The sequence below is a fragment of the Neodiprion lecontei genome, chromosome 4 (assembly GCF_021901455.1).
Source record: "Neodiprion lecontei isolate iyNeoLeco1 chromosome 4, iyNeoLeco1.1, whole genome shotgun sequence".
In the NCBI taxonomy this organism is placed as follows: Eukaryota; Metazoa; Arthropoda; class Insecta; order Hymenoptera; family Diprionidae; genus Neodiprion; species Neodiprion lecontei.
Window position 1 is genome coordinate 31,374,021 of NC_060263.1, and position 23,561 is coordinate 31,397,581.

Consider the following 23,561-nt stretch of genomic DNA (forward strand, 5'->3'; position numbering starts at 1 on the left):
TTGACAATACAACCTATATAAGTTGTGAAAGTAACATTATTATACTGTTGTTTACCCGCAGATCATGAGTATACTATACATGTATGTAAGTGAGATGCCTTAAATTTCGTACGATAAATTTCTAACTTGTTTCTCACGCTTGATGCATCGGGAATTTCTACCTATATATGCATAGATATATCTACTTATGTGTATTATATATACATGAGAAAGTGTGTATTATCAAGAGTGAAATTTCACAAGTATACACGGCCGTACGTGACTCAAGTTCATTGTTTTTTCGATATTCATCTTCTTTTCAATTTCTCGTTTCTGCTTATCTGAAGATCATAATTTCTGACGCGCGCCGGAAGTCGCGAAAATCACGAGTGTGTAATATTAAACGCGATTTCGAGTGAAAACCGGAAATACATCTTGTCCTGACACTATCCGCATTGTTAAAAATGATGTCTTCACACTGTTAGAAATCTGGCAAATCGCATTAGTCCACTTTTCGAGCTGTTTTCAAATCCCGCTCCAGGTATGTATACATACATATACAATATACGTGCCGAATGAGGAAACCCAAGGTACAATAACGTCCAAGAAAAAGATGAAGATTCCGATACCTACATAGGATCTAGCATACGTTTTATTGACCCCTGGTCGTAGCTTAGAAATAATTTTGTAACGGTCTAATATCCATGATGCATGTCGTCGATGTAAAAATTCCTTCCTCTACGGGTTTGAGGTGAACGAAGAACTGGATTTAAAAAAAGAAGAAACAAGCCGAGTCTCTGCACAAACACAAATACGCGTCGGGTCCCTGAATCCGTGTACCTGTCGTGTCAACCCTCAGTGAACACTAGAGAAAGGATTCTAGCCGGCAGAAACGGGCTTTTGTCTCTTTGATCATACCCTCCTGTGCCTGGATCGATTCATTGTTAACAATCAATAACAACTTTGCGCCAACCCATACCTTCGACATTCTCCCGCTGGGCACGTATTGCGACAGACAGAACCGACACAACTTGATCAGGTCCATGCCCATCCTCTTCCTGTTACCTCTCTGTCGTTTTATCAACTCTCATTTTAAGCCGCGGTTAGAGCCCTCCGAACCTGTTACATTTTTAAACTCGAACGGTTGCTCGATTTTCAACGCGTATAAAACACAAACCATTAATCTCAAACAATTGCTCGTATAAAGAAGATGACAAGTACAACTGCACTACGTGTAAAGTGGTCAAGAAATTTGTTCAAAATCGTGTGGCAACGACTTTAATACGAACACATACGTATGCCTGTCTGCATACGGCATGTGAAATTGAGTAATCGCGGTTGCATTTGATTTGAACCGGTATAATACAGTGGCTGTGAAGATTTTCTCCTCGTTAAACCTGCCAGGACTCGAAATATCACGCTGTATATTTCACTTTTCGTAATTCTCTTATTACAGGAGATTACGGTTATTACGACGAGTCGAACCAGTTGACAAACTTAGGAAGTGTCGTTCGTCGGATTATTATGCCAGCTAGTGTACGGATGCAAGTGTGCCTGCACTGGAAGCCACTCCCCGTAAATTGACAACAGCGGGTCCACCTTCTGTCCGCTTTTATTCTATCGCACGGGGGATTTTCATATTTCGAACAATCGAGTACAACGAAGGTGATTATCTCACGCCCACAGTGATTATTCGCACGAAAGAACGGCTGCACTTTGCTGTTGGCTGTTGTATCGTGTACCTGGACACCGTGAGTTCAATGACGAGACGACGACGACCACGACGCGATGTAATTACTCCACCAAGGGATTAATTACCATTAGCAATTCTTCGAGAGGATTTAATCGCGAATACTACGCCCTTGGCATAGTAAGTCCTAATTGGGGGGGAGGGTATTATATGGCTTGCACGCAGTTTAACGAAGTGCGTATATGTATACATATATGCCTATTCGATCGACGAACTATACCTGTAGAGAGGCACCTATGAGGGAATTTTTCCCCCTTATACCAATGGAGAAACACTCGTGCTCAGCAACCACATCACCGGCGTTGCGTAACCCAGAAATTAGCTTCACGTGAAATTTGTCGTCAATCGTCGAACCGCGTAGATATCGGTTGTTATACTCGCTGCTTGTAATTCATTCTTGGAAGTAGACGAATCGGCGGAAGCCAACTCAATCGCAACGATTGATGGTATAATCGGGCAATTCTGAAAAATCCAATCCATGCTGTAATATCGCTAAGTGCAGCAACGCATGTACACAGCTATGAGTATTGAGACGTCAGGGCAAGGATTTTTCAAAGAACTTTTTAACCGCACCTTGTATGCAGAAACGCCAATACATACGCGAGCAAACATAGTCTTATTTAATTAACTTTATGCAAATTTCTGACATTCCGCTGACTTTTTTATTACTACACCTATTTACATGTCACCTACATGGAGGTTTCTATTCTAAACTTTATTATCATAATAAAAACAACAAATAATGACCGAAAGAATTATGGAGTCAATTGGTAAATTCTGATTAAACAAGTGTGATATTAATTCTAAATTATACCAGTATTCTACAAGGATTGAAATAAATCTACATTATCTGTTAATATTGAGAGGTCAGAACTATACCGTTGAACGTAAAATTGTTGTAATCATTGTTGCAAAGCATCCCAACGCTACAGTTTTCGATATTTATCGCAATATTCAACTCGAACAACTGTCCTCTGAAAATGAACTTCAATTTAAGCATCGACTTATTGTATAAGTTCTGTATAATTGTGTCAAAAATACAGATAACGTAACAGGATGCACTTTTCTTCGCAATAATCATTGCCATTGGACGTCAAGTTATGTTTCTATAATGTACGCGACGAATTGTCGATTAAAATTATATTTTAAGCGGCTAGAGAAAAAAATGACAGGAAATTACGCGATACGTATATAATGACAATAGCAATAAAGCGGCCACGTATAACAATAAGACACTCGCGTGTAGAATTAAAAAGCAAAGAGACAATGATCGGATGCATGAGACGAATTGAAAGTAGTGGCAGATAAGTTTGACCTCAAGCGTTTTGTGTTGCCGGTAATCGGACGGAATGATTGTCGTCTATAAGCTGCCTAGTCGTTTGACAACTATTATTATTGGCATGGGGCGTCATAGTCAGTCTCTTATACACGGTCCACGTCATGGTGAGCCCAATCTCAAGCTTCCATTGTTACTTTTATAAGTCGGTCTTATGGAGGCGAGAATCCTTCACCTCAACGTCAACCTTGAAGTGGGCAATTGACTGAAGCACGTTTCTCATGGATTACAGGGAAAAAGAAAAAGACGGAAAAAAGATACATACTCTATACGAATAAATGTGGGGCCCATTACACAATTTGTTGACAAAAATCATCACGTTGTATCGACAGAAAACGACCTTCGTTGGAACCCTGCAAGGAACCCTGCTGAGTTTGCGCCTCAAAAATGACAAGTGTACAAAATTGAAACAACGCTAGCAAAGAATCAAAATTCGTGGAATCGATATTTTTAAAAAACAATTTAACGAATTAAAAGACATTAAACTTCCTCGTTACTGCCAGAGGATATCTCGGTGCAGGATAATTATTGTCGGTATAACAAGCGCGTAGGGACATGTGGGATTTACCTCTATTGCAATAGTAAACACGACAGGAATTGAATGCCGAAGTAATCGAATGAATCATTGGAATTCGTTGCTTATTTTATGTAATACAACGCAGGTGCATGAGATGATTATATCCTGTACGTGAATGGTGTGAAAATCTGATATAAAACGTAATTTTATGATAGAGGACGTCAGAAAAAAAAATCACACTACCTGCAGACTTTGAAAATCCGCGATGATAGTTTCAGTGATTTGAACAGACAAATAAAAGTCTTTAATAATGAATATATATATTTTTTATCTATTATATTAAGACTTATAATTGATATATACTCTTGTAAGATATTTTAATTACAATTATACTACTTTTACAGCGATAATTGAACGTACGCAAATAATATACAGTAACATCAAAGATAATTCACTTTCCGAGTACGGGGCACGTTCTTATCTGACTATAACTCCATTCTCGAATAACAACTGATATCAATATGATACAGACTGTCTGTATTCCAAAGTCTGGAAAACTTTAACTTCAATATCTATACAAAGAGAATGAGCAGAAAACTTTTGCTATTATAATGTCTGATAATCTTTCCTCGCGATATTTACACAAGAATGTCGAATATTCTTTAAGCAAACACAATGATGATTTATTTGCGATAATTCTTTTATCACTGTATCGTTTCCTATCTTACGTATGTATACCTATGTATAAAATAACACTATCTATAAATTTTACGTTTGTCTCTTCAATCTTTAATCACATTGAATATTCAGTTCAGATTGGGAGTTATTTTCAAACATAAGTTTCGATTTCAATTAACACCATGAGCGATACCCACATATAACATGCTAGGTACACATGAATAACAATCAAAGCACGACTCAACAAACTGATTTTGGTGTCAAATATCTCGATATTGAATTCTACTCTACTTGACCCCATTTGTGTTCGACCCCTCGCATTTTATTGATACATTATTTGTATCCATGTTTTCCGATAACATGTAATAAAATTTATATCGTATGAGGCAGAGAAAAAAAACGATTAATGAATTTTAATAAAATTCTAATTCGAACTTGAATTTAGTATATTAACACGGTGATAATAGGGTATATGATTCATTAGTGAGTGAAAATAAAATATCGTTTACGTACATACTAATAAATATGAAAAGGGCGTTAAGAATGAATTTTTCTTTTTATGTGTACAGAATTAAACAATAATATGGTACATACAGATTCTAAGTTCCTAAGTATCTTTGAATATTTGAATTACAGCAGGTTAACATATATTATATTTATATATTAATATTCCTAAAACAATTTTATTTTTACAGCCCATGTAATGTCCACAAGGTAAAAAAAATATGCTAATTAAATAGATACATCATGTGCTTTGGTTTACGCATACGAAAATAGAGCTTGATTACACAAATCTTAAACACGGAAGAAAGTATTCAACTAGAACCCATATACCCTATGACACGTGAAATACGAGCAACTTGGCAAAAATATGAGATTAGATGCTGAATTTCAAGAGACATACGGTCTGTGCTACATTGTAGATTTATGTCTCTGATATTTGTGTATTTGTATGCACACATGTATGACGATCACTAAATCTCATGCTGTACTTGATGTGGTAACTTCAAAAATAAAAGTTTGAATGTAAGCTATATGAATTCATAAAATGCGGGTGTATACTGGTTTCCATCATCTTTTAGCAATTTTTTAGATTGAAGTTTATCAACATAGTCTTTCAAACTTATATGATATAAGATTCAAATTCGTTTCTACTACAATTATTATTTCTGAAGCAATTTTTTTGGCCATGAGAAACGAAATCTTTCAAGATAAAATTGGGTATCGCTTCAAATCGAATTGGACGAAATCAGCTTCATTTCAAGTTAATGAGACTTTTTGTGCTAATCCAGAGAATCAAATTCAAAGTTATATTATAAGTGAATTTTGTTTTTTAATACACATAATAATTTTGTAAGCTTTGTTGTGTCTGACAGCAATGATGCTTTACAACATAAAAAGTAAATTGCTTCGGGAGCCGTTACCTAGGGTTTATCATACGTATGATAAACGCAGAATCTTGACTCAAATTTGTACACGAAGTACGTCTTGGTTAAAAGGTGTGTATATAATTTGGGAGACAGTCTGAATGATTGAAAAGCTACTTCACTGTCAATTTTAAATGCTCTTGAAGTTGATCTTTATCCCTTTCTTTCAGGTATTACAATAGTCAAAATAACGGGAAGAAATCGAGAGAAAGAGCGATAACTAAAGAAAATGTTCTATTGAATTAATACCTATATTCTATCCTATAGCCTGATATTTGTGAAATCTTAATAATTCACACCACAGTCGGTGCCCCTTCTACAGATCGTTAGCAAAACGGTGCTGCCAAATTTCAATGCGATGCTGAGGTTTTAAAATTGGATCCAATATTTTGGACATTTTGTTGATCAGGTCCGTAAATCTTGCTCTGTCACGAACCATTGCTTCCCATGGACCTTTCCGAGCTGCTCGATATGCATAATCCCATGCAATCATCGTATGAATTACAGGGTGTTGCGAAAACCGTACCTGCTTTAAAAACATACCAAATTATCAAACTGTAGAATTCATGGAAAAAACAAACTGTGCTACATTTTTTTAATACTCCATGTATCATCACCAAATTACATTGACAACAATGACCAATTATTGTTCACTATACATCTTGAAAATTATCAAGAGAGTATGGAACTAAATATTACCTTTAATTTTGATTTACAATTTCCAGAGTCGCAATTTTGATCCTCATCTTCATCGTCAGTCGTAGTATAATCATATTCGGAATCTGAACTATTTTCAAAAACAATGTAACAGCTATCGTCAGAGTCAACGGAACTATCCGAATGAAGCCTGCTTCTGTTCATCTCTGATTCAGTCTCTTCATTTTTGTCAGTACACGCATAGGCTGTGACATCTATCGGGCATTCAGGTACGTATCTGTCGTTACAATTATTAGAGATCAGACCTTGGTTGCAGTTTGTTTGTTGTTGCTTCTGTTTTCTGCATTTCATATTGAAGTACCCGAACGTCAATGGAAATTGCGAAGTGCCAGTGTCGACTTCTGCACCATTGACTCCATAGCGAAGCTGTCTTCCATCTTCATCGATATATGGCGTACTCTGTACTTCGTTATCATTTTCACAATCTCCGAGTTCTTCGAATTCTTTGAGGTCATCCTGAATGTCGGCGGACAATCTCTGCCGAATTTGCTCCTGTCTGTGTCTCGACTGACTAACCCCAGAGCGACGAAGCTGGGATCGACCACGACCCCTGCCTCGCCCCCTTGCAACATCCATGGGCATTTGTTTGTAACAGTGCACCTTGGGTGAGTATGGCCTTTTGGCTGGTATTTCAGAGTCCGGGGATTGAGATTGAAAATTGAACAAGCTGGAGACCCCGTTCATAATTTTTAGCGGAAACTCCATGAGGAGTGACATGCCAATTCGACAGGTGGGTGCTATGCCAGTAAAATTACCGTTTCCTAGATTTCTCAAATTTTTTACAACCGCTGTTGGGAGACTGAGATCATTTTCCGTGTTCAAAAACGTGGGCCGATCACTAGCCACCGTATTCGAGATGTATAATTCCTGGTAGGACTCGTTGGGCAAACTCATAGAAACGTCGTCTAATTGCTGTTTCATTTCCCTCAGCGTATTTTCCGTTATCATGTTGCTGCCTTTTGTATTTTTTTTTTACCGTCTCGTTTTACAAGGACGTCTCTCCCCCGCCTGACAATGGTATAAATCTCGATGTATATCTTGGTTACCGTATGAACTCTGACTTCTCAAATATCCGCAGCAGTAATTTCCCCTCTTGTATTCAAAATGACTCTTATCCAATGCGGTCGAGACTTCTTGACTTGTATGTACGAAAATTTGAAGCGATTCCATCGTAGAAAAACACATTTTTAACTGCACTGAGTAATACGGAAAACTATCAGGCGGCCATTTTTCACTTGAGAATTATCTCTTGAGCGTCACGCCAGGCAATGCCGTCATATCGATACATCGCTAAGACTATCGACAAACTGCGTCCGTTCTCGGTGTTTCGCCAAAATTCTAGACGCATAGCCAAGTTTCGTGAACTTTACAATTTTCAAATACCACTGTGAAATAATTCTGTTTTATATTCACAAGATTGGAATAATTCCAGGAATAATTCATGTGAATCCGCTAGTCATAATTTGCTTAGGTTGCATCAGTGTGACGATATCTCGTCAACAAAAGAAAGTGCAGTTGACTCATTACTGCAAATATTGCATATTAGTCGGGAACAAAGTTTGAAATTTTCGATAATCCGACTCTCGTCCCTCCGATCTTCGTCGCGAGCCTCTAATTCCCACGTGAGCATTTACTACCGTTTCCTTATTATGAGCTGTAGTGTACTTTTTTTTATTCAGCGTCCCTTGACTCAGTCCTATTCATGAGCGAGAAATTTATCGTAATATATCGAGCTTCCGACACAAGATGCAAGTTCGGCGCACTTCACACAACTTACTTGATCAACAGAATAGTTTTGAACTTTTCCACGGAGTATAGATATTTTCAGTGAGTCAAACATACTGGCCGCCATCTTTGTTGGTCGATGGCAGAGTTGACCGGTGGTCGACGTAGGAACTTCTTCGCCCAAGAGCGTACATATATGCAAAATCATTTATGGTGCCCACGGGGTCCCAAATTTTTAGAATTTTTTTTTACGAGAACACGTGCTGAACATTAATTCTTTGATAGCAAAGACCGATTCAATCGTAATGAAGTACAGTTTTTTCCTTTTATTTCTGTAGTGTATTCTAGAACAAAGAACTTTATATTTTTTCAACACATGTAACAGCACTATTAATACCAAAGAATAAGCCAATAACAAACTTGTTGACCATTCATAGTAATATTTGCTTACGCTGATATATGTTGTTATTCGTCATAATTACGTATCTTTGCAATGGTCTGTAAAAAGAATAGTATTAACCAATAGATCCAAAAAATTTTTAAATAGAACAGAAGTACGCATTTATGTTTGTATCAAAGTATACAGGATAATTACTTGTCAATTTTTTTATTCCACTACATTTCTTGCAGAGATCACAGTCTTTTTCATAACTTATGATTATAAATAAATCTTATGATCATTGCCATGTCATGGTTACACAAATTTGTAACAAATATTTTCAAAAATGGTTCAACAAAAATATCATATATTATTAGGATGGTCTTTAAAAAGCCCATCTTGAAAAGATTAAAAAAAAAAATTAAAAAATTTCTTGCATGATTGAAGATGAGCAAAAACACTCGGCGACAATGATCGGCCGCCAACTTCAAGTAATGACTAATGAGTGTGAATTGGGAATAATGATTGATTGATTTGTAATTAAGCTATAAATGATTTGTCTTTTTTTATCTTCAATATACAAAGAATTTATCTGCCAAGGCTTGAATTGATTCAAGAATGTCACGCGCAAAGCTATGGCTTTTTCTTCATTTCCCCGCTATATTAAAAATAGTTCAAATACCCAATGTAATATGTCATTTTTTACATCGATTTTTTATCGTCAGTGATTATTAGCGGTTTCTGCTCAAATTCGAAAAAATGATCTTTTTAAGCGTCACTCTGATAATTATACCAAACAATGCTACATCCTTTGCTTCTTGTACTGTCAAGCTAATGGCCGTCTGAAAATTAAGCGTGTACCCATCGCATCAATCGACCCTCAAAATCAGAGGTCCTGTAAAATAAGAAACAATTATTTTGAAAATTGCTTTCCAATATGTCGTATGAGTTGTAATTTGAGAAAATGAGATTCAGAAAATTATGTGCAACCTATCTGGTATGTCTATCTATCATCTAAAATGATCACAAAGATCTGTACACTCACTCCATCTCATCTCGTCCCATTTCCATATGTGCAGAGTATCACCTTTGGGGTTGTAGTCTTCCCACATTCCCACATCGCACCATTTTCAAGCTGTTATTGTACACATCCTGGACTCCTTCAAAATTGTCTCGCTGAATTCACTTCGTACAATTCTGTGCATTTTCAACTCAGTGCTTCCTTGGAGCCCTTGCCCGATTCATTTTGTGCCTTCCAGGCTGTGTTGTAGCCATCAAGGACCTCGTCTAGAAAATCACAAGGATACCTTCATTACGCTTTCACGGAAGCACTGCTGTTACACGCTATAGTGAAATTTTACGTAGCCTAACATTTTTTAGTCATAACACATAATATATGCAAATAAACTGTAATCTAAGCTTTTTTGGTTTTATTGCGTTTTTCATAGTTCAGTTCATATCGTAATTGGGACGATTAAAACAATTGCTTGTAGTTGAAATTTGATAGTCGGTTTCTTTTCCATCACAGAACTCAACTTTGAGTACAACTCTTGTGTGTTGAATTGCACAACAGCCCCACCGCATCGAGGGTAGTAAGAATTTTCTTTTCAGAAATGAATACGCTTTCCTCTGATGAACTTGCTGATGATAGCATTGTAGATTTTAACAGTGTTACTGGTAATATTGTACAGCAAACTCTCGGCATGCCAACCAAGTTGTGTAATCGCTTTAAAGATCCTGTCATACAAGATCCATCAGTCCTAGCTTGGCCAAAACTGGCACAATTTTTTCTTCGCCTTTTTTTGAAATACTACTTCACAAATGTTGATTTGATTATTTACATTCATATAATTAAATTTTCTGATTAGATTTATGAACTATAACTGCAGTCACCTTAACCAGTTTTTCTTCCACTAGCTAACACATTTCACGATTCAAATGTAGTTTTCGTAATATTGGAGCTTAAATATGTGTGTAGTTTCTCGATGTCGAAGGTCAATAACGTCAAAAACAAATTTGAGTGGGTGCCAATCACCAACTTTAGTCTCTTATCATACAATATACTATTTCTGCACTTCTGTAAGCAGTATCACATCGATTGATACTGTTATGCTCTTGAATGAAATGAAGAACTGAAAGATAGCTGGGATGAAAAATCGAATATTGTAGATTCAAAATAACAATATTTCAATAACTATAGCATGTGTATTTTAAAAACTATACAGACAGAATTGTGGAAAACTTGAGGATCGGTAAAGTTACACTATGTAGTATGTTATGATGATTCGCCTCATGATTGACGTAAATACAGAAGTTGCATTTGGGGAGTTTAAATGCTATATATTATTAACAATTCGCAACTCTATTTGCAGTATTAGAACACAGAGGCTTTAATTTTCTACTTATAACATCTAAAGATATTGCAATCCGATTCCAAGTTGGAACTGCTGTAGTACGTCACTCCGAACAAACAATAAGGGCATGATTAAATTTAATTCAACTCGAGCCACATTTCCCAGTTTCATCGCAATTCCGGCACCCGTTGTACATCGGACATTGTTTGTGAAGATCTTCAGATTCTCTGTCAAGTCGCGATCTGCAAGGCCCAATTGAATATCACGCATTAGTTGTTCTCTATCTTTGTTTTCTTCTTTGTAAGATAGTTTGTTTGTTTAGTATACGACTCACCAAATTTGAAGCTACAGTTAGTTAAATTACCACCATTGATAAAACCATGTAGCCTGAACAGATCACCAAAACTATTTCTGCCAGGCCTGAATGGTAGTGGGGTATAAAGATGGAGGGCCAGAGCCCAGTAAACATCACCACCGATAGAATTGCCTTCACAACGAGGCCCACACCCTCTCATATCGAATCCCCTGAGATTTAATGGACCTCCTAGGAAAAAGTTATCGCAAATGCTTATTTGCATGTCATTACTAATTCCTTGAAGCAATCCAGACTGGAACCCCAATTGGAAGGTCTAAAATGAACAGAAATTTCTTCTACATAAAATACAGTCAGAAACTAAGAGTTGCAAACACTATTGCATCAGTGTGATTGAACGACCAAATTGTTTGCTAACTAATTTAAAATTTAGTATGAAATTACGTACAGCAAATTCATGCGGCGACCAATTGCTCTGCATGACAAATTCGTTTTTAATAAAACCAATGTTTCCGCCAAGGCCAGCTACTTCAGTAGTGAACTGAATAAGAGAGCCAGTCGTTGGAAATATGAGACTATCCCTCTTGTCTATGCAACCAATATACCTCAGTGCCGATTTAAGGCTTGGTCCCGATTGTTCTCTAACACGAAATGTAACTTGCTTCGAGGCACTAATGTTTCTGTAAGTTCCCTCGTATTGCAAATTATGTTTCAAGGTACCTGTACCACCTCGATTGAGTGCTAAATCCAGCAGAAACCCTGTGTCACATTGTTTGTATCCAGACCAAGGCAGGTCGTTAGTGGTACTGAATACTGATGCCGTCAGACTGTGGAAAAGTACAAAATTTTATGAGTTGACAGGTTTAAGCAGAAAATACTCTCAAAATATTGGGTATGACAATATTGTGCAATAAACAACTTCACTCACACTTTGTGTAGCCAGCTGTCGACGAATGGTTTTACTGCAGATACACTGACATTTGTTGAACTTTTATTGCCATATGAGTATTCCATTTGTAGTCTTTCACCTCTGCCAAAAATGTTCGGTGCTCTTGCACCGATAATAATGGAGCCTTCGTTGTTACCAACCATTGTGTTAATACCTCCCATTATACGCTTCATTTCACTCACAGTAAATGTTACCTGCATTAGAAGAAACCTTATATTATATTTCATTATTACTTTACGTATCGATTAGTTAGAGACTTTTTTCTCAATTTCAATGTACTAAAAATTTATTATCTAAGAGATATGTTTAAATGCAGAAGTAGCCTTGCCTCAACACCTTCAGGAGTCGCATCAGAGCCTTTGCTAGTATCAATGTAAACTCCAATATTCCCAAAACAGCCAAGAGCATCAAGTTTTCCACGAACCTTATGCGCTCGGACAATAACATCTTGGAAATCCTTAGCTTTGAACATCTCTGTCACCTGTGCTTTGACGATGTCATCTTTTGTTCTGACCAGACCATCTATGTGCACTTTATCCACTCGGGCCTGCAAAAACCAAATAAAGTATTAAATACTTGAAGAACAATTACTTGTACAGATGTGTCAAATAATTAGGTAATCACCCTGACTCTTTGAAGGTTTACTGGCTTAGGTTCATCCAACGTTGGTTTTCTTGGTAATGCATCACGTTCTTGGTCATAATAAGCTGACTGCAAATTAGAAGATAGTGACTTCATTCATTCAGAAATATCAAAATACATTGTATCGTCCCAACAAGTAACTTCCACAACATAAAGCTGTAAGTGTCGTTTTTATTAAATTTCCTTTTTCCTGCTGGTAATCCACAGATGAACCAAAACCAAAGAAGGATGTCACAGTACAACGCTAAAAAGTATGCAGAAGCACCTCCCCCCACATCCTAGTCTGATGAATGGGACCCCGCATCGGGACCTAGTAATTCCAAACCCCACAAGAAAAGTACCGGAAGACAGACTACCCGGTCCAAGACCTGGAAAGGGAAGAAAACTAATGCCCCTGAAAAATCAGCTCCTGAAAAGGAGATTTCTGACCCCGCAGAGATCACTCGCGGAATAACCAAAGCTAAGAAGGAAAACCTTCAAGACGAGACGCTTTGGCAGGAGGGTCCATACGCTGGTACCCATCCATTAACTAGAATCTTTACCGACTTGGAAGTGGGAAACCCCAGCCTACGAAGAGAAATGCCATGTTGTGCATGTCAACCCGTCATGACTAGTGTTCTAAACACTATGATCATTGACCACGTCCGGATCGTCAACGCCGAAGATAGGTATGCAGATGAAGAATCTTCTCTCAACCTGATTCCAGATGATTTGGTACGTGAAGATGATCACCAACACAGTAACCCCAGCTGGTGATTTAGTGAAGGCAAACTTTCCCAACGTTGGAATACGAGCACCACACATGGATGCTGGAGACCACGTCGTAGAACAAATCACAGGAGGATTTGGAGTGTATGGAGCGAACAACCACAACGCATAAAGCTATAAAGCACAAAACATCACGATGTTAGCTACTCACATGTTCATAGTCTTTTCTATAATCTTCTCGTTTTTGATCAGTTCGATTATGTGATGTTGTTCCAAACTCGCGAGGCGCCTGTGGCTCCTGTAATCAGCAAACATAAGAAAAATTCCTTATTTACAAATCAGTATTTGTCACTTTTAGAGATAAAAGCATTAAATCCAGCTTGCACTGTTGATGGGTTAAGATAAATTTTATTATATTTTACGAACAAATATGAAAATGACAACAGTTGAATCATATCGCGATGTTATTTTGGGATCAAAAGCATGAGGATCACGGGATATTGTTAGAGATTACGTTAACGGCATCATCTACAATTCGCATTGAGTACAGAAATGCTAGGTTATCCCATTCAAGGTTTGAATTCTCACCTTCGCGAGCACTGTCCCCATTGTCTCTTTAATAGAAGATCTTGTACGAAATTCTCTTGAGTCAGGCTCTCATGCCGAATTTGGTTGTGGAAATTAAGCGTAAATTTTTTTACTACTTTTACGCTGATGAAAATTTTGCGTCAAATGGGATTGTGGTGAACAAACGAGAACAGCCGGCACGCTGTTGCCAACTTATAAGTATATGATAGAGAATTTACTTTATTCACATACAACGTGTTATATCTCTGGCCCTACGTTATGAATTTTTTTTTCTTCAACTGTAATCGTGATTGACACACACGTGCCTATGGTAATATGAAAAAATTGTAGACTTGTTTATCTCAACTTGAACATGCTGATGCTACGGCGAAATCAAAGATCTTTTTAATAAAGATAGCCATGAATGAATTTGTCTTATTGCTTTATTGATATCAATAATTTTTTTAATTAAAATTCGTTACATATCATTACATATATGTTATATGTATATCGAACGGAACTTTCTAGATCCTGGAATACATTGCAAAAAATATATTCCTCTCTTGTGCATATATTAAGTAACTTATTCATATAATGATGAATACCGCGTATAAAAATTACATTCATTTGCCTGGATGTAGAATTTAATTTATCTTTGAATTTGGCTATTAAGTAGGAATTTGCGATCAAACTCTTAATCTTCATTTTTAATTAATCATATTTAATTAAAATTTACCTGTGTAAATAGTGTAACAATTCATTGTATATACATAAATCTATTAGTCAACGTTCACTCATAACGTCTTAATGTTAGGTATGTGAGACTGTTGCAATAACAATGGCAGTTGACTCAATTATGCTGAGAAAAAACAAAATTCGTTCTAAGTAAATAACAATTTTTAGTAGGCGTGGGTGTAGCAGGTACGAATATAAATTTAAATCAAAACAAGTAATCCCTACTGCGTTTTTTGTGTACGTGCAAAATGAACACTGCAGTAAATTATAGTTTTTTTACAAGTGTTACGCCCCAGCCTGCTGCTCAGAGCCTAACACATGAATCGTTTCTAAGTACGTAAAAATCGGCTATAAATGCAAGTATTTCTAGACAACGGCAGTGACAATATCTAAAAATACTCAGGGATCCTCAAATATTCATTATTCTAGTGTTACAAATTTAACAACTTGTAGCGATATGTTTCATTAGGTTGCAACAGGAATACATGCTCCGACCTCCTAATGAGATTTCCAGCAGTATGACTTCTTGTTGCATATTCCTAATTTGGCTATTCGAAAAATTAAATATTTTTCATTTTTCAGAGCAGTATTTGTTTAGAAGTGAAAATGGAAGAAATCTTCTGTTTATAACCAGTTATTACATTGACCCATCAGTGCCCGTGTAATGTACTCCAGGTGCACCAACTGGGCTACCGTGAATTTCCAAATCCAATTCTGTATTTGATAGTGATTTCTGCATAACCCGATCCAATCTTTGCAGTGTCACAGTATTTGAATTACTTTGAGAAATATTTTCACCAGTACGACACGGTCCACATACACGTAATGTCTCTTGCTTGATTATTATTTCATTTGTAATGTAGGCTTCGCGTCGAATTTGATCTTGTAACGTCTGAGACATGTTTGGAATACACCAGCGCACCAGAATCATCACCAAAGCCACTATATTCTAAAAACATTTTCCAGTATTAGCGATAAGTTAACTTGCGGACAATCACTACTAGGTCCTTGAATTTTTTAAATCAAATTATAGGTAAGTAAATATCAGGTACCTCGAATACTACAACAAACGCTAGTCTTGCAGCAAGGATATGCCAATACATAATGGTGTGTTTGTAATCACCCGATTCAGCCTCTCTGTAGTCGGGGTACCAACAAATTTTAATCGGTTCAGTATCATTTTGTATTTGTGGACTGTAATCCTGGTTAAAGTGGCTAGTATTGAATTTGGACAGTGAATTTTCAAGAAACCCTTCCAAGGAACTTGAATTCGAATAAGCCTTCATATAAACCAGACGTGGAATGAAGTTAGAAGTGAAAGCTATAATGAAACCCTGAAATGGAATTATCGTAAATCAGTGCAGCTGTACCAAAAACAAACATAGTTTATCTACATAAATGATTATACTTACATTGGTGATTACTGACAATTTAGAAATAACATCAAGTATTCTAAACCAAACACCAATATCTCTAACTCGCTGTCCAACAGGCCTTCTGAACATAATCAGTAGCTTTTTAGCATCGAATCTCATCTCAAATATGTTGTTGATAAGCGCAAAAAATGGCGCCAGAGGAAAAGCGGCAACGAAAATTGTTACAAATCCATACTGTAACACTTTTCCGATTTTTTTTTTTCAATTTTTTACGCTTGCATACAGATATAACTGTGTTTTCAATATGACTATGCCAGTTAATCAAAATATAACGCAGGAAACTTACCCATTTCTAAATATTCGCGGAATAAGCTCCTGGGACCCCATTCGACTAGTTTATAATCCTTGACCCACTGAAGGTTTATTCGAGACATTGATTTTTCTTTATTTCTATCTTTTTCTCTTCCAACATGAACCTTCACAGTATTTAACCACTTATAAAATAATGGAAAAACCATTTCTAAGACAGTGTTTAGTGTTTGTTTTCCAATCATGATGATGATTAATTGTATGGATAATTCTAATAAACATCCACCAGGTCCACATTCTTCCTGACGTAATGTAAAGAACCGGATATATTTACTTGGATACCCAACAAACTTACCTTTAAAAAAGGCAATGTAAAATATGGAAGCGTAATAATTGACAAATTGTAGCAGGTATATCTTCAGAGTCAAACTGTCATCGAATTCTGTTTGTGTACGAAGGAGTTCGATCTATAAAAGTAAAAAAAGAAGTTTCATTAGTTTGAAGGAGCAAAAGATTAATTGCCATGGTAGCTATTATGGCGATCCATTATCAACTATACACATCTTTAATTTCTAATGGCGCTTCTAGCCTTGAAATATAAGGTCTCAAAAATCTTAAAGTTCTATTGCTTATACATCAGGAAACTAGTAAGGTATTATCCAAAAATATTATCTTATAAAAGTGTGTACATGTACCCTCATGATTCACTAGTTATATTACCTCTGTTAGATACTCTGCTAACCGAATGTATATTGAGTTAAGGATGACTATGCAGCACAAGTTAAGGCATGCAGCAGTCACAGTAGTAAATAATATGGCATAACTTGTCACTATAGTATCCTTGTAAAAACTTAGAACTGCTAAAACCGATATTCTGTAGAGTATAACAGCTAGAACTGTAACCACAGCAACAGCTATCTGTAAAGATGCAAATTTTCAATATGAGTTACTGGGTAACTGCATAATAATTGCTTCTTCGACAGCTAACAATGTAATGATAGTAGGCTGTTTGCTACTTTAAAACTGTTCTAGTTTTAAAAATCTGCTGATACCCAAGTTTCAACACACCAACAGTAACACAACGGAGGAACTAAAGATGATTGCCGGTAACTTCATTTTCCAGAATGAAAGATGAGGCTCTGACGCATCTGTAATGACATGTGTACGCTGTTTTTTCACATGCGCAAGACGAGCCAAATATTGTGGTCGAGGGTGTTCTTCTTTAATATCAAACCTGGTAAGATCCCAGCGATGAGTTATTTCGGCAGAATATCGTTTCCACAACTCCAAAAACATTGTGGCTAGAAGGAATGACAGTGCTGTGATATTTTTCAAAACTAGTACTACGCAAGCTATCTCAAAACCAGTGAGAAAATTGATTTTTTGCTTTCATGGCTGATAACAAAATTAAAAAAGTTGTAGTGAAAAGTTTGATTATTTGCAGCGTGAAAGGAAATTCAATGAGAGAAATTAATTTATTTTGTAAACTCACCCCAGAAGGACATAAATACAGCAAAAAAAACTGTAGCTGAATTATCAAACAGGTACGTGACTCGCGCATGAAAGCATGTATCTTTGAGATCCCAGTAGTCACAAAGTTTATCGCATAATGGACACATTTTCAGTGACAAATTGCCAGAGCAAATATCTTCACTCGGTTTGTTGGAATATAATGTGAGCCAACTGTAGAGGAAGCAAAGTAAGCCAACTATGCTGGCTGGGATTAACATTTGCGTATAGAAACCTAGCCAGGCAAAATACAGGCCGATTTTAATGCCAAAGTAATCTTTCACGTAATCTAGTGGCTGCCGGTGCAAACATTTCTTGACACTCGCCCATTCTGTATATAAAAGACTTCGCATACAATCCAACTTGTAAGGATCACCCTGTAAAAAAACACACAATAAATTACATTCTTACTACTCGATATCTGAATTGTGAATTACACAAGTTATATTTTGCAGAATTTTGCCACTCGGGGTTGCATCAGATTTAACAATTCTCTGATTAGTTTGAACTATATTGTTTCGAATTTTGAATCCTAAAGTGTGGGCGAAAATTATACGATAACATGAAAGCTTCCATCGAAAAATTGTTACAGTTTCATTTAAGAAACAGAGGGTGTTATTGAATCGTAACAGATCTTGTCAGCAGCACGTAGTAATAAAGTAAATACAACCCTTTATTTTGGGTCTTGCATCTGTTTTTCCAACACCTTTCATTTAATCCCTGGATTAAATACTGGCAGGTGACCATTTTAACAGGTGCGTAATATCCATTTCCGTATAGTTCAAAAGAACCTGTTATTCTAACACTTCAGAATTGAATTTGACACAATAGGTAAAACCTGTTATCCCCAAATATATCTGTCTTTAGGGGTAACACCACTGTAAAAACCTAAAAAATGCACCATTTTTTTTTATGGATGGAAGAAAAGGTAATAAGATAAAAAAATTTTAGAAAGTTATTAGGCATATATTTAAGTATAATAGAAAAAATTATTATCAACAAATATTAAAAAATGGTGACACTGGAGCTATTCTCGCGAAATATGTGGTATGCAATGTAACTCGTGCAAATTTGAATTCGGAAAAAAAAATCACCTAATATACATATCAATAGCTACAGAAATGTGTAGGGGATTTCCGATAACTTAATTTAAACATTATTTATTAGCAAATAAGTGCCTTTTCTTTTGTCGAAAATTGAACATTTTCATTCAAATACTCACCAATTATACAAAAATCAATATTTTGAAAATTCCTTACGCATTTCTCTAGCTTTTTTTTTGTTTTAGTTTCAAATTTGCACCAGTTACACTGCGTGCTGCAGAATTCAACACATCTCACAAGAATGTCTCCAGTGTCGCCATTTTTTTAAGATTTGTTGATAATAATTTTTTGTAATATACTGAAATATATGCCTAATAACTTCCTTAAATATTATTATCTTATTACCTTCTCTTCTATCCAAAAAAGTGAGCAAGAAAGCGCTTTTCTTTAGTTTTTACAGTGGTGTTATCCCTTAAAACAGTGTAAAGAAAGTTAATATTCTCACAAACAGATATGAAATACGTATTTGGTGCTCTGAATTTTTTAATGACAAATTTGTAGTGCAACTTAAAACATAAAAGTGAGGGTGAAGGTAACATAGTATCATAGTATGTATAAACCATAATCAACTTCCTATTAAAAAAAAATGCTTACAAGTAAAATTTTTTGAATAATGAATATATTAAAGTGTAATGAAAACCTGTTGAAAGTTTCTACTCACATCATGTAAAGGATAGGCGGCCACGTATGCGTTTTCCGCAATTAATCTGTCGATCCCGAATGCAAAATCATTTTCCTTATCCTCTGTATACGTTGTCCTATCTAATATAAAATGAACAATTCGCGAACGTGTTCCTGGGCTAAAAAACTCAGGGATGTCCGAATCAAATAAGTACTCTTTGTCTCTACTATAAACCGCTGTGAACTGATGTTTCATTGTTGGAAATATTGTTTGGTTCACGTCAAACTTGCTTAAAAGACGTCTAAAGAATGAATTCACTTCCTTAACTATGATATTAGTAGAGGTTTCAGATGGACGAAATCCGGCCACATTCTTCATTGGCATTCTCAATTTCAATATCTCTGCATAACGGCGCAAAACTTCTATAGGAGCGTGAATCTTAATGAAGTTTAACCCGTTAGGCTCTGGTTTTTCATATTCAAGTTTTAGACCCTCGTGTTCCAGGTTTTCCTCAAATATCTGAAAGCATATATATATAGTTGTTGTATTCAATTATTAGCTCCCAATACAGTTGCTTCACATGATAAAATAACTGTTTTGATATCGTGAACGATTACCAGTGTTGAATTCAAGAAATTGAATCCTGAACTCATTCTTTTCTGATTCAAGTACATTTATCCATGTTTGACTATGGCTAAGTTAACATACCCTACGCATTTCCACACTTTTGTAAGTGATTGCTTCTTCATTATGTTCATCCCAGACAAGTACAAAGTCAATTGTACATTGCCCATCACGAAAACACAAACTTCGTGTCTCGACATAGTGTGAATTCTGCAGAAAATAATAGTATTTTAGATTTTCGATCATTCCAACATTACAAAAAACTAGTTTATTTTATTTCACACTGAGACTAACCATTTTGCAATTAATAGCTGTTTCTGATTTGATATCATGCAAGTTTTCGGTAATATTACTTCTTATCAACACAATTGCATGAGCTTATGACCTTTTATCACCAATAAAGCTGAATTTAGTGGCAAGCATTAGTAGCCAAATGCTTGCATTGTCCATAATAGAAAAAAAATAGCCAGTGAGGCCTGGCAATCAAAATCTTCTTAAATTCTTTTATGAAAAGATAATACTGTTATAGATTCATGTATGACAACTGTGTTAAATTATACTATTTAAGCCAAGTTCAGTGATTCTGGAACCAACTATGAGCGTTCGCCTCAACGTCATTTATGACTTCCTTTACTTATCACAAATTTTATCAAGGAAACTCAAAATTCAATAGTGTGAAAGGACAATATTAACAGATATTTGATTTATTTGCTATCACAAAAATCAGGGAATTTTGCAACCATGAAATATTATTATTCGAGAAGCAAATTCATTTGGAACTTCTTCTTGCTGAGAACAAGTATCGATCCATTCCTTGCATTTTCACACTTACCGATCTACATCCTCTTCTTGCATCATCATCTTTAATTTGATCATATTTATCACTGCTTATCCTAGGCTCTATAGATCTTGCAGTTAACGAATCTCCACTACTACAGGAATGCACGCTCCTAGTTGATATGGCACTCTCTGCGCTGTTCATACTTATAGCACTTCCAAACAATGTCCCAGAAACGTTTTGATATAAAGTTAACTGGGAAATGCGGTCGAGGTTTGAATGCGCTGAGCAATAAATGCTTGGCTGGGAATAGCTACATGTATGGCTGAAGCCGCAGCTGTGGCGCTGTGTCAGATTTACACTTTCTTCATCTTCCTCCATTTTTAGTTTGAACAATCAAGCCTTGCAGACTCTAGCACAACTTTTACAAAAATAAAGGAAATAACAACGTAAGAAGCATGCTAATGAAAATATTCAATTATATAACATACGTAACTGAAACTATCATAGCTACTCCGGTTTCTCTTTAACTCAGGAGGTATTCTAAAATACAGTTTTCAAACGAAAATATCATTATAAATATGCACATCAACGACATTGCACATGCATTTACGAAAGTCCAATGTATTTGAACATTGTTGATTGTACAAACACATTAAAAAACTGTAATGTCAGAGTTCTTAATCGTTAATTATTACCTTCTTATCATAGCGGTCGCGAGCGTATCGTAGACCAGTAAATTATAATTGCAGTGGAATAGGGTCAACTTGTCGGAAATATATGAAAAATATTTAAAAATCAACGTAAAACTTTATTACTGATGCAAACATTTACAATACCAAAAATTAGAATAGCAGCGATCGTTACCTGAATATCGGTTATATTGACGTGAAACACAGTGACGATCGATCAAGAGTAAACATGCAGCATCATTTTAGAGTATCAGGTAAATAATAAAAATAAAAGTGTCAGTTTAATCTATTGGTCATCGTCGATTCATCGTAGATGTCCCTGCCTAAGATAGCTCCATAATGTCGCGGGATGCGGCAAATTTCTCTGTTTATTAAGGACACTACCGCTGACCAACCACGCATGCGTGTCATCCGTCGTCTGCTAGGAGCACAGATGCATTTGAAATTGCGAAAGAACTTGCAAGAGCCGTGTGTTTATTTTATGAACGCTTAGGGGTTAATTTATCCGAACGATTGTAGCATGGATCCGATTAAGCTAAGACGTGAGATGTAAATGTGTAAGCCCGCAATCTCTATAGCTATGTCGTAGAGGAAATTAATCATACAAAAATGTTTGTACAAATCGAGTCTTCCCCGCTTCAATTGCTGTATTAAATAATACATATTGTACGATTTCAGATTGGTTTATGTGAATAAGTACGTAGGTGATGAGAGCGTGGCATTAAAGCTGTGCTCATCGTCACTCCCGTCTCAGTCATGGGCTGGTGCTTTGTATGTATGTACATTGTGTATGGATATACATGATGCCGTGTAGCATGTGCCGAATGCACGTCCGTCTGCCGCAAAGGGGCAGAATTGGGGGCGGTAAAGAGTGAGCAGGTGTGCCCGATGCGATGTTAACCTTGAAATGCCCAAACGACGCTACTACGACGATAATATTGTACTGTATCGACAATTAAATATTAGTTGAATTGACTTCAGGAAATACTTTTCTTACACTATTGATAATCCGTAATACGGTCATAATGTACCTATGTATTCGGTTCGAATTTCAGTAAGGTAAGTGTACCAGTTATTGACTTGTTTGGACCAAATTATTGAACCTTTTATTTTCCAAAATTATAAATTTACGGCACCAATTGTTAATTTCTCGATGACCAAAACCAATTGCTCGAGAGTTAGAGACTGCAAATTTATTTTTTAGGTTATTTTGAAACTAAGGATCAAACAGATACAACCAAAAAAAGCCAATAATTGGGACAGAGCATGGGACAGAGTCAATAACTGAGACCTCGAATTTTTTAGAAGATGTAGGTACTACGTTAGAGGTTGGTCGTTGCAGCCCGGAAAGTTTAAAAGGACGATGCAGCTGTTGGGCGCCTTTACGACTGCTAAGCCTTCATGACATTAAAATTCGGTACAATCGTTTACTATATTTAGCAGTTATGAACGGAAATATTTTGGAAAATAACTTGCACTGCAATAAAAACCGAGACTTAAGTATATATATTCGGGTGACTGACCCTTGAGGTGGGCTTTTAAGCTTTTCTTACAAAAATTGTACGGGCTTATGTATGTGCAGAAGCACTATACAAGTCGAACTTGTCAATGATATAACTGCATTCTGATTAGGGTGAAATAATCTTATAGATTCAATTAGCCTACTTAACACCTAGATATTTAAACTTTAATACCCAAACTGCGACCTGTATTAAAAGTAAAACTATGAATGGAAAATTTAATAAAAAGATGAAACATTCGAATGTATAATA

At 36.1% G+C, this 23,561-nt stretch overlaps 3 protein-coding genes and 3 long non-coding RNA genes across 9 annotated transcripts; 3 read left to right on the plus strand and 3 right to left on the minus strand.

Moving 5' to 3' along the window:
* The first annotated feature begins 435 nt into the window (after positions 1-435).
* Positions 436-5,115, plus strand: LOC124293860. Its single transcript, XR_006903731.1, has 2 exons — positions 436-1,849; positions 3,298-5,115. It is a non-coding gene; the product is annotated as an uncharacterized LOC124293860 (long non-coding RNA).
* Positions 3,886-7,700, minus strand: LOC107217688. 2 transcript variants are annotated; one of them, XM_015655317.2, is made up of 2 exons: positions 6,387-7,700; positions 3,886-6,213 (listed from the first exon to the last, which is right to left on the minus strand). In XM_015655317.2, the coding sequence occupies exons 1-2, from the start codon at positions 7,350-7,352 to the stop codon at positions 6,004-6,006; spliced, it is 1,176 nt and encodes a 391-aa protein (XP_015510803.1). In that variant the 5' UTR covers positions 7,353-7,700; the 3' UTR covers positions 3,886-6,003. The 2 variants fall into 2 exon arrangements, with proteins under 2 accessions (XP_015510803.1, XP_015510802.1); XM_015655316.2 differs by having other exon boundaries at positions 3,886-6,216.
* Positions 7,701-7,717: 17 nt separating this feature from the next.
* LOC124293859 lies at positions 7,718-14,470 on the plus strand. The gene is made up of 2 exons (XR_006903730.1): positions 7,718-8,026; positions 12,974-14,470. It is a non-coding gene; the product is annotated as an uncharacterized LOC124293859 (long non-coding RNA).
* Positions 10,694-14,203, minus strand: LOC107217689 (sorting and assembly machinery component 50 homolog B). 2 transcript variants are annotated; one of them, XM_046736541.1, is made up of 8 exons: positions 14,063-14,203; positions 13,686-13,772; positions 12,749-12,835; positions 12,549-12,671; positions 12,104-12,318; positions 11,624-12,002; positions 11,197-11,491; positions 10,694-11,104 (listed from the first exon to the last, which is right to left on the minus strand). In XM_046736541.1, exons 1-8 carry the CDS (start codon positions 14,081-14,083, stop codon positions 10,920-10,922), a joined length of 1,392 nt encoding a protein of 463 aa, XP_046592497.1. In that variant the 5' UTR covers positions 14,084-14,203; the 3' UTR covers positions 10,694-10,919. The 2 variants fall into 2 exon arrangements, with proteins under 2 accessions (XP_046592497.1, XP_015510804.2); XM_015655318.2 differs by having other exon boundaries at positions 12,453-12,671.
* Positions 14,341-22,156, minus strand: LOC107217691 (anoctamin-1). Of its 2 annotated transcripts, XM_015655319.2 has the most exons (11): positions 21,965-22,156; positions 21,152-21,518; positions 20,404-20,529; positions 19,735-20,214; positions 17,954-18,347; positions 17,530-17,762; positions 17,182-17,379; positions 16,499-16,928; positions 16,189-16,394; positions 15,829-16,110; positions 14,341-15,725 (listed from the first exon to the last, which is right to left on the minus strand). In XM_015655319.2, the coding sequence occupies exons 2-11, from the start codon at positions 21,476-21,478 to the stop codon at positions 15,414-15,416; spliced, it is 2,988 nt and encodes a 995-aa protein (XP_015510805.1). In that variant the 5' UTR covers positions 21,479-21,518; positions 21,965-22,156; the 3' UTR covers positions 14,341-15,413. The 2 variants fall into 2 exon arrangements, with proteins under 2 accessions (XP_015510805.1, XP_046592494.1); XM_046736538.1 differs by lacking the exon at positions 17,182-17,379.
* A 387-nt stretch (positions 22,157-22,543) lies between these two features.
* Positions 22,544-23,548, plus strand: LOC124293858. The gene is made up of 2 exons (XR_006903729.1): positions 22,544-22,848; positions 22,994-23,548. It is a non-coding gene; the product is annotated as an uncharacterized LOC124293858 (long non-coding RNA).
* The last annotated feature ends 13 nt before the right edge of the window (positions 23,549-23,561 follow it).

Coding starts and splice junctions, on each gene's coding strand:
- LOC107217691 (XM_015655319.2), bottom strand. CDS start 21,478: ATGGAGGAAGATGAAGAAAGTGTAAATCTGACACAGCGCCACAGCTGC. Junction 20,530..21,151: donor CAAGAAGAGGATGTAGATCG/GTAAGTGTGAAA, acceptor TATTTTCTGCAG/AATTCACACTATGTCGAGAC. Junction 17,380..17,529: donor CCTCCGTTGTGTTACTGTTG/GTGTGTTGAAAC, acceptor GCATCTTTACAG/ATAGCTGTTGCTGTGGTTAC.
- LOC107217689 (XM_015655318.2), bottom strand. CDS start 14,083: ATGGGGACAGTGCTCGCGAAG. Junction 12,836..13,685: donor ATAGAAAAGACTATGAACAT/GTGAGTAGCTAA, acceptor TCTAATTTGCAG/TCAGCTTATTATGACCAAGA. Junction 12,672..12,748: donor TAAACCTTCAAAGAGTCAGG/GTGATTACCTAA, acceptor TGGTTTTTGCAG/GCCCGAGTGGATAAAGTGCA.
- LOC107217688 (XM_015655316.2), bottom strand. CDS start 7,352: ATGATAACGGAAAATACGCTGAGGGAAATGAAACAGCAATTAGACGAC. Junction 6,217..6,386: donor ATTGTAAATCAAAATTAAAG/GTAATATTTAGT, acceptor ATGTTTTTAAAG/CAGGTACGGTTTTCGCAACA.